Source organism: Crassostrea angulata, chromosome 10, assembly GCF_025612915.1.
Source record: "Crassostrea angulata isolate pt1a10 chromosome 10, ASM2561291v2, whole genome shotgun sequence".
In the NCBI taxonomy this organism is placed as follows: Eukaryota; Metazoa; Mollusca; class Bivalvia; order Ostreida; family Ostreidae; genus Magallana; species Magallana angulata.
The window spans coordinates 52898935-52909761 of NC_069120.1; the positions used below are offsets into that span (position 1 = coordinate 52898935).

The 10827-nt window shown below is 35.0% G+C and overlaps 1 protein-coding gene across 2 annotated transcripts; it reads right to left on the reverse strand.

Annotated features, from left to right (window-relative positions):
* Nucleotides 1-582: 582 nt before the first annotated feature.
* Nucleotides 583-10668, reverse strand: LOC128166169 (transmembrane protein 8B-like). 2 transcript variants are annotated; one of them, XM_052831163.1, is made up of 12 exons: nucleotides 10557-10668; nucleotides 9704-9872; nucleotides 9195-9402; nucleotides 8752-8891; nucleotides 8215-8486; nucleotides 7692-8077; nucleotides 7214-7419; nucleotides 6781-6923; nucleotides 6256-6434; nucleotides 5605-5871; nucleotides 4996-5215; nucleotides 583-1136 (listed from the first exon to the last, which is right to left on the reverse strand). In XM_052831163.1, exons 1-12 carry the CDS (start codon nucleotides 10666-10668, stop codon nucleotides 1039-1041), a joined length of 2400 nt encoding a protein of 799 aa, XP_052687123.1. In that variant the 3' UTR covers nucleotides 583-1038. The 2 variants fall into 2 exon arrangements, with proteins under 2 accessions (XP_052687123.1, XP_052687124.1); XM_052831164.1 differs by lacking the exon at nucleotides 583-1136 and adding an exon at nucleotides 1470-3516 and having other exon boundaries at nucleotides 10557-10602.
* Nucleotides 10669-10827: the final 159 nt, after the last annotated feature.

Sequence of the window (10827 nt, forward strand, 5' to 3'; positions counted from 1 at the left end):
GACCGGGAGCTACAGACCTGCAACAATTGATGCAGATACATAATTTATGTATTACAATGTATAACTTTCTGCACCTATATGTAACTGAAGTCATGCTTCTGTCTGTTGATGTTGTATTTTCTGTAATTTTAATCCCTTGGGATGGTGGAATTTTGAAACTTGGTTCAATGAATGAGTTGACTCCAGTCAAACTCGCAAGGGCCAGTTACATACTATTTAAAACTTCAATTATTTACAAATAATCTACACAAATGTACAAAAGTTTGAGAATAGGTGACTGTGCTTAGATTAGGCTTCATTAAGCCTGCTAAGTCAATGGCTCTTCAGATCAAATTCAACTTGCAGTAAATTTTGACATGTATACCGGTAATAAGGAAATTCAGTACCAGTATATGTACCGGTAATAAAAATTGATATGTTATTTTCTAAAGAAATTTTTCATATTTAAAAGGGAATGACAGAAATTGAGCTTACAGTGAAATGTGTATATATTGCAAATTGGGATACACTTGTCTAGGTGTTTTCCTGATTACGGTACTTCAGTACCCTTGAAAATCATTAAAGAGTTGAAATCCATACTAGTATGATTTACGATAAATTTTATTACTTATTTAAAATTCATCAAAGAAAGCAAAGCAATAAAATCTTAATACTTATACACATATAAACTGGTAGATGAAAATTATCATCGCATAATAAAATACTGAAACAAAATAATAGTAAAATGTTCAAAGCAGTAACAAAGCAATGATACTTGATTCCATACAACCATACTGCTTTAATTTGAATTTAAGAAAAAACAAGATATGGCATTAAATTCGAACTGAGCTGTGAAAACATTTGAGATTCTCTGAGAATGATGTGGGTCTGAATAACAACCAATGAATTCCTGCTGTGAATCTTTAACATGGGTCATACACTCCAGCTAAAAATGTTCCGCTAGAGACGCAATTATGAGAATTGTCCACGGTTATTAATTTTTATTATCATGTGAATCAACGCTGCAGTGCCTAGGAACAGAGCCCATCAAGCACTTCATTAATCCCTCGTCTCGGAGTCACTGTCCTCGGAATTGTTTTCCAGGAGATGGATATCAGAGGCACAGGACACCAATGGTTTGTAGAGCGTACAAAAACCTGTCGTGAATAAGAGTAACCTCAATTTTGTTACTACATTTTATCTATTATAATAACAGGCACATAGCACCAGGAGGAGGCTTAAACCTTAGTAAATTAAAAATCATTTTTAATGAAACTCAATATTTTATTGTAATAGAACTTTTAGGTGCTATGCACTCATCCCCATCCCACCACCACAAGAATACGGAATGGCTTTTTTTTATTTGCTTGTCAAGATTTTGGTAGTCAGCCCCCCACCTTCAAAAAAGAGGCTACATGCATAAACATTCTAAAATTTCATTTGCATTTCCAGCATTCAACTCTTCATTAAAAATTAACACTCAACAAAAATCCATGTTAATTCTTTTATTGCAGTTTTTAAAATTGGCTAACTTAAATATTGCACAATTAATAATATTTGTGAGAAGAATCATCTTAGTAGTTGTAAATCTTGTCCTTCTGCTTGTACAGTGATCAACATTGGATTTCATTATTCTCTCTCGCTCTCTTTCTCTCTCTCACATCACAAGCACCTGAAGTAAGTTGCATTAAGTATAGCCTATCAGCAGAAAATGCCTTCCCTTTATATTCAAAAGACAAGATATGGCATACATATAATTATGTAAAAAAATGTTTCTATATACATGTAAATTGGGTTTGGTATTTTTCTATTTTCAGTTTTATTTGGTGACTAGTTGATAACAATTCAGGTGCCTGTGATATAAACTAGACAGACAAAAACTAGCTAGATACTGCATAAAACGCCAACCATGGAACACACTTCAAACAAAGCATATAAAAGGGTAAAGCAACGTCCGTTTAATGCCATAAAAACTGATACAATTATTCTTAAAAAATGCACCTTTGTATATGTTCATAAATATATATATTCAACCGCAACTGTACTACAAAAAAAAGTTATGATGTGTACTAAAAATATTTCAAAGATAAAACAAAATATCCCCATTAAAATTAAAAGATATAAAACATATAATTAACTTACTACAAATGATATTAAACAAACAAGTTTTAGTGCAAAAGTTTCAAAGAAGAAGGTACAGTTTCTTTCTTTTTTGAAATTCAAAAGATGTTGAAATCTCAGTAAAAGTACTGATACACATACACCACACTGAACATGTGTGTACATAGTACCTAGTTATGCACTTTTATTCTGTTTGTAAAGGGAAAGTTGACTTCAACAATATGTCATATTTCTGTAGTAAACAATGATGAAAAATGTTACTTTCCCCATACTTTTTTTGGAGAGGAAAATGGGTCTGCAGCTGTCACCCTCAACAAAATAATTATATTTTATGATAAAGATATAATTTGAATTTCATCATGGGTGTCAGCTGAGAACATAATTTTCAATTCAAAAACTACTACAAAAAAGACATGGTTGCTAAGTTAAAGAAAAATTACAGGGAATGCATTTTCTATGACGTCACATACTCTTCTGAATGTCTAATCAGGTAACTATTTATAGATATTTATTTTTTAGGTATTCTTGTGTAAATAAATACTATATTTCCATTGCTTGTGACATTTGTAAAAATCCCTTTAAAACAGGGCAAAATAAGACTGAAACTGTACCTAGTTGTTACTATCAAAAATACAGAACAGAAAATGGAATGGCAAGTCAAAATACCATTACATAATTGACAAAACAAATAAAACCAAAGTTATAAACTGGTACCCTACTTTATTTAATTTGTTCACAGCTGTCAAAGATCACTGATGCAAAGTGATTTTTAAAACAAAGTGAAAGAACTTTGCCATTTGTGGCTACAGAGATTATACTTTTTCAAAAGTTTGGATATGTGATATTTAGCAATCAGAGTAAGGGCGCATGTCTGTATACATGTTTAAATTATTGCATGTACATTTACTGTGATGTATTCAAGCTCAGAGAAAATTTCATAATAAAATACCCATCATTATTTGATTCTTAATCCCTGTCAAGTCATATCACTTGTTATCAGATTTTTTGTTTCCATTCCATTTTCTGTTCTGCCTTTTAACAACACTGATACAAAAGGTGCATTCGATATTTCATGATTAAGTAAACTAAGCTGTTAAAAACATCAGCCTTGTTTAAATAACAGAAGTAGTGATACATTAACAAACCATGCTGAATGTAAAGTAGTCAAATAATGATATGATTTAAATACTTTACTAAGTTGTCAAAAAAAGACTGTGAAAGACTTCTATTAGCATGCTCTACATCCTCGGGGTGAAACAAAGCAACAAGACAGGTTAGTTGAAGTGGTACATAATGCCATGTTAGTGATGTTACTGCAAGGTCACACCAGGGATGGGGCCAGACACTACTGAATATCATTCCCCACACTACAAGTCATTTCCCTCTCCGATGTTAGTGTTGATATGGTATCCTGATCTAAGAAGTGAAACAGAGAAGATAACACCTCAGTAAAGAAGTGAGATTCTTAACAGTGCTGTTACTATAGGGAGATTTCCTCTTAAAATTTAGGTTTAACTGACATAGCTAGACACTGTAAACTTTACAATTACAATGCATACATGTAACAACTCCCTTTTTAGCATGTAATGTACACATGCTTAATAGATACCGTATGTCCATGTTTTTTTCGCGTGTCACAAAATTTACGAAAATTGGGAAAATATGCAGCATTTTTAATTTGCATCAGTCCTTTTTTGCAATTTTTAAAGTGTCTTATAAAAAATAATACAGGATATAATTTCTGCGTTTTCAATATTTTGCGATTTGAAAAAGATTGTAAAAAAAAAGCGAAAATTAGATCATCGCAAAATTACCAGATATACGATAATGTTTAAAAATGGTATCACAGAGCTATACTATGGTGGATGAAAGGATACTTTGCTTTACAGGTTCACATACTTTCTATTGTATATCTTTGAAAACCACACAGAGAACCAGACCCGGTCTTGGATTGCTGCACTCACACATGGCTGGCTAGGTACATATAATTATCTATATATGGTCATGCTTCATATATGTCTACACATATATACAACCATGCTTAAAATATGTCTAAACAAGAAAACGTAGCATTACTAAGCAACTGATATGATTAATAGAACTACACAAGCAGAAATTGAAACTGCAATCAGGTACATACAATTCATGCAATATTAAGCAAGGCCTCTCCTAAAAGAAATGATAGTCATTAAAAAAACCCACTAAAAATGAATGAAATCTACACATCTTAAGAAATTTCAGTGATAAAATTTATGTTTCTTTATGGTAAAAATAATTCTAAGCAAAACCAAGGAAAACAACATTTTAACTTTGACTAGATAGAATCTGTGCAATTTTGACAACATTTTTGGTTCAACGTCTAATTATTAAAATGAATAAATTCTCTATAAATGTGTAAGTTTATCTGGTGCCTGAATTGTGATACACAATAGGAAAGTCTACTACCCATGGTAAATGTAGTGCTTTAGGCAAGGTAATGAATTTGAAGTAGAATATTTTTAAAGATTAGAAAAGTTTAGTGAGATCACTAGTCTATGTATTCTCTTACAAAAACTGACATCTTGGTTCAGTTAAAATTGCTTGCATTCTATTAAATTACTCTTTTACATTAGGAGGTAGAAAAATACTTTAAAATGGCCATGACCACCTTCCCTCATTAAAAACTTGACCACATTAGTCGCATTATCACAAGAAGCACTACATGTGTGTTATTGCTGTAAGTATTTTCCCCTGAAGCCTCCTCTCATTCACTCACCCTTCCTCTGCCTTCTAATGAACTACTTGGCCACAGGCCATTATAAGAAGCACTGAGCAAAAGGTCCCTGAGATGTACAAACAGAGGAAGCTAACTAGACAGCAGCTCCAGGTCATAGTGATTGATCAAAGGTTTGCTACCTTCTGTTTTGTCTGCTCTCTGTCGCGGTGGGAGCAGGAAGACGATGGAGAGCGCCACCAGGGCGTGCCACACACTGTGTATATACTGGTAGTTCTCCTCGGTCTCCAGGAAGGCAAAGATGACTACACCAATCGCCGCACATATAACACCCGGCAACAGGAAGAAGAGGTAGCGGCGCTTGGAGGGGTACAATTGTCGCCGCCTTACACACTTCATAATCTGCGAATCAATATTCATCATCAGTGTTTCCTTATAAGGCTTATATATTATAAAAAATAACCACATAAAACAGTTAATAATCTACCAATCAAAATTAATCATTACTGTTAAATTAAAAAAAACCCACCCATAAACAGTGATACACTTAATAATCTGAGAATCAAAATTCATTGCTACTGTTCTCCCACTTAAACAATATATCATGAATAATTTAAGTGAACATATCCTTACACAAAGGCAGTTAAATTTTCACAAAAACCTACTTGTTAGCATCACAAAAGTGCAATACATTTTTTATTTTGCTTGAAGCATACATTATTCTTTGTCAAAGTAGACACTATCTACGACTCTTTTACCAAGGAGCTACAGGTTGTGCAAGTATTACTTACCCAGGAAGCCATCATTATGATGATCCCCAGACATATAGGAATCAGGAACGCATAGAGGGAGTGTTTGTCATACATCATCCCCACCGCCAGCCCCAGCATCCCCAGGGTCACCAGAAAACCGTGGGCCTTCTCTGGGAGACGAGCCATGGCAAGGGTCGTGACCCAGAAAGAAAGGTACGAGCCCAGGAAATCACAGAAGCTGAGGACTTCATACTTCATCATACAGTACTGGTAGAGACCTTTGCTGGAGTCACAGGCATGGTAAAACTGGAAAAAGGTTAAATGTTGGCATAAACTTTTGGCAGTAACCAAATTTAAGGAGGTTGGGTGGTCAACAAATTAGTAAAATTACTTATAAGATTTTCTAAAGATTTTTTTAGATATGACCTTTTTTTTTTTTTAGCTATAAACTATTATTTAGAAGATAAAAATTCTTAAATTTGAAAAGTTGGCTCTTTGTACAGAGCACTTTTTCTCAAGGATATTAATCAATGCAGTCTAAAGATGGCCACCACCATCAAGCCCTCTTAACAGATTACTCTTTAAATAAATGATTTTATGTTTAAAAAAAACCCACAGCATTCCTTATTATATTCATCATGACACTAAGATACACCAATGTCTATAATAGTTTCTTCATTGGTAACTTACTGTTGAGAAAAACATGGTGAAAAAATAGACCAGGCCCTCTAGGAAGTAGCGACGATAGAAAGCGAGGAAGATGCTGGGTATAAAAAACAAGTTACTGAGAGACAGAAGGAGTGTCCCCATCAAAATGGTCCCATTACTCTCCGCATTACTACCATCGGTGCATCCGTACCCAGCCCAGCCTACAAAGAGAGACCAAGGCTGATCATGTTGATGAAATAATCAAAGTTAATACACTTACTTGAACATTTTACAACTTCAATCTTTGAAAATAGTTCATCTTGTACTATGCTAATTTTTCACCTCCCTCATAATACCCACTCCTCAACATTAATAGTATCATATAAGAAGAAGTAAAATTTGGGTTTTGATACCAAATACCAGGAATAATATCAAAGTATTTTTGTAATGATACTACTAATCTGATTTTGCAGTGTAATAAAGTTCTCTTGGTTTAAATCATCTCAGTGACTTCTGTACACTAGCTGTGATATATAAGATGAAGCAAGTGTCCCTAACTCCACTTACCTGCGTAACACTGACAGGTACTGAAGATGTGGGACCCACTAATGTACTCCTCACAGGCACCAAACGTCCCACACTGACCGTCCACACAGCCGGTGAGGCTGAGGGCCAGGCTCACCCCCGGCAACAAGGTACAGGGCTCCACCCTAAATAAGGGGACATAACTGAATCAACATCTAGTACACAAGCATTCCAATATCACAGAGACACTTGTTATAAAAACTACTGTTATTAATCCATGATTACTCTGTGATGCTTACAACATATATTTTGATTTATAAATAAGTGTTAGTTTCAGAGGAGACTCCAGTCATATTTAAACATGTAGAAGCATAAACTGCAATGGTAACAAATATTTTATTTAAGACTATTTTCCCTTAACAGTTTTTACTGGTAAGAAAATGTTCACATTGACATACATTTAACAGATACATACTGATTGGAGGTCCTGTTCCAACACTGACTGTGGAGGGCCAGGTACCAAGTCCCTGCCTCGGGGTAGGGGATGTAGCGGGTGATCGGGCCAGTGGAATTGGAGAAGATGGTCACTGGGAGGCCCTGGGAACACTCTCTGATGGTCTCCTGGTGAGGGAGGTAGCCCTTGACGAGACATGCCCACACCAATGAATCCTGGGAGGGATTCTGAAGAAGATAAGTAAACTGTGACCTCATGCTCTGGCGTCTTGGTAGGGATAATGTAGTAACAGTTTGGAAGTTACAGACTACAGAGTATGGCTAATAAACATTTACAGGTGTATGGCTAATAACCATTTACAGGTGTATGGCTAATAACCATTTACAGGTGTAGGGCTAATAACCATTTACAGGTGTATGGCTAATAATCATTTAAACTAGTTAAAAAAATGAGTAGAACATTCAAGCTCATTACTAAGTATCTTCTGTACCATACTTACATTTTTGAGGAGTAAATTTGTGAGAGTAAGCTTTAATGTTCCACCTATGTCTTTGTCAGAGTCCAGGTGAAGATCTGTGATCAATACAGATTCATCGGACACAAGGATTTCATTTGCTGGTATTGGATTCATGAAGATGTTTGGAAAGAAGAAGTAAGCTTTGAAGAGATCTTTGGAGACCTGGAAGCGCCCCAGGCTTGAGATCAGAATACAGACGTTATCATGAGTCAGACTCGAGTTTACAACAGCTGGTGTGGCACTGGTGTTAGCGGTAAGACTACTGTTGTCGGCCAGCTCCACTGTATCCTGTATCCTGTCTGTCGGACTCTGTCTTTTAGTCTGGTCAGAGGGACTCACAATTTGGAAGATGTTATTATGTAGACAAACTGTCAAAATAACATGATTGGATTATCATTCTTAGTGAGCGTAATGGGAAACATGTTATTGAAGGTCGATCTCATTTGAGAATGGGGATTTTTAACTTTATAACTATTTAAATTGAATAAGCAGGTGGACCACTTACATTTGGGAATAAAGCTTAGTTTGAAGGTGATGGATCCATTTCCCTTGTATCTAAACCTAAGGTAGTTCCAGCTGGTGATTAAAGGGGAGGGAATCACAGCCTCACACACACTGTCATTTGAACAGCTTGTAGTCGAGTTGTCTACTGAGGGTAGGGTACCAGTTGATGCGTCCACCAGTACAGAGCAAACATTTTTTGTCTTGTTGTCCATCTCCACAGAGCAGTTACTGAGCACTGCTGTATAAGCATAGGTATTATCCGGAAGCCAGAATCTGTAATAATCAGTTTGTGACTGCTTCATTTTATGTTTTTTAAAATTTAATCCTACATTGATAACAGAAAAATAAGTTATTGCATCAAAGTCTGCAATCATGAATTACATGTACATGTACATGTACATATATATATATTGACACCATCCTATGAGATAGCCAGTTCACTGTATGTTTGTGGTTTGTTACAATTATGTGCACTAAGTCATTTTTTTGTACTGTGACTAGTTGAGCAGCCATGACTTCACAAACTCTGTGTCCTCACCTTACGGTTTTATTTAGTCCCTCGCTTGCGTCCAGCCTGATATTGGACTGCCCCCTGGTGTGGACTTCCTGTACGTCTTCCTGGACAGCGGTGATGACACGGACTCCTAGCGCGTACCCGCATTTCTTCTTATCCACTCCCTACCATACAAACACAACACATAAGAAAATATTCTTGGAATGAAATATATTCTCATGAAAGTTTATTTCCTTTAAGTGCCTCTAACAATTTTTGAACTGATATATAAACATCCTGTAAGAATAAAATCTCGATCAATTTCTTGAGCGTTGATTACAATGCTGTTCAGATTTAACATCAGTATAATAATATTAATAAATGATGTTTACCTCTTTGTTCTTAAAATATTTTTTGACACCTTCAAAAGGAGCCATAAATTACAAGTTTCTTTTAAAAGATTAATTATATTTTTTTCTTAAATTTACCTTCTGTGTGATTTTTTCACTGGATTTCTTTGGCAAAAATGAAGCAATAAACCATTGTCCAGACTGGGGAGCTTGCAGCACTAAAAGTGATGACTGGTTATTTGTCACTGAAACAACATGGTGTTCAAAATTCCTTCTGAGGTGGAAGTCTCCAGGAAACGACTCATTGTAGGGCGTTCCCACAGGATATCCCCCCGGTCGCACATATCTAAAACAGTCATTGTTCCATCAATAATTATACAACGGTATAATGCATGAGCAACATGTCATGATGTGTAACAACAAGATGTTGGGTGCTGCAAGATGTAATAACATATACATGTACTAGACAGTACCAGTAGGCAGTAGTCACATGTTCATAATCATAGCAGGAACCCTTCCATCATGAATTATAGTAAAGAGCTCTTTATATTACACCATATGACATACTCAGACATAGTGAGTTCTTGTTGCACTATCTTTATATTTTTTTGCCTCTTTGTCTGGTTGATGAATTAATTCAGACTTACACATTGACTGTTTTATGAGGACAGTTGAGATCGGAGGCGGAGCTTTTGATGTCCAATAGAGCACTGGCTGCATTGGCTGGAATGTAGACCGACGTAAGGCCCGCTGATTGGTAGCCTTTGTAGTCGGTCATCTGAACTGTCACTGTCCATGATACAGTACTAGAGTACACTGTAATCAACAACAGAAATAAACCATCAAATATTTCATCTTAAGGTAGTTTAACGTGTAGCACTGTACTTAGGGATTCATAAACAATTAAAAATTTGTATGAGCTGCTTTTCCTACACAGTTGGAGAAAGAATGAATTTACACCTTGAATGTTCAAAATATTCTTTCCACACTCAATGAAAACTAGAAGTACTGAATATTTATTATACTTATGAGAGTCGAGACAATGTAATAAATTAGGAATTTATTAAAATCAATAATGAAAACAATAGATCAAAGACTTGGATATGAATTCCCTGTGTTATTGCATCTGTTTACAGTTTTTTTTCATTGCTCTATTTCAAAAAAGTTATATTTTCTCTTTGAAAAAATTTCCCAGAATAAGCAAAATCGAAAGGACATTTTTGTAAGGGAATAATCAATATTATAATGAAACTATATATTTAATCGCTATGGCCGAACAAAAAATAAGTACACATTAAATTAACACTTAATTCAGTACAATTTAGTAAAGAATATGAAAGAGAATATAAGATGTTTCGAAATATTATAATTTATAGAATGGTAATTGGTACAGTATGTTCAGTGAACTTGATTTTTTCCTATTCAGTATTTCGCCGACTGTTCATAGTACCACCGATGAAAACAGTAAAAGAAAGCAGGACAACATACAAATAACCTTACGTTCAGATGATACGACGGTAAACAAAAGAAAAATCACAATCAGAACATAATAATGATGATAATTCCCTTTCATAGCAAAACAGGAAGTAAACAAAAAGCTACCGAAGCACATCGAACCCGATAATAATAATCCTTTGTATAGTGTTTGATTTTAAGAATTATAGACTCGGCTCTTAAAATTAAACCTTTTATACCCCCAAAAAAACCCTGCAAATAACATACGATTAAACGGTATATAACTAACAATGAATATGATAGCATTTTTGAAATC

Excerpts from the sequence above, each read along its gene's own strand:
- LOC128166169 (XM_052831163.1), bottom strand. The coding sequence starts at position 10,668 with ATGTGCTTCGGTAGCTTTTTGTTTACTTCCTGTTTTGCTATGAAAGGG. Across the intron at positions 6,924-7,213 it reads TGGAACAGGACCTCCAATCA|GGTGGAGCCCTGTACCTTGT; the intron begins GTATGTATCTGT and ends CCCCTTATTTAG. Across the intron at positions 5,216-5,604 it reads TCATAATGATGGCTTCCTGG|ATTATGAAGTGTGTAAGGCG; the intron begins GTAAGTAATACT and ends ATTGATTCGCAG.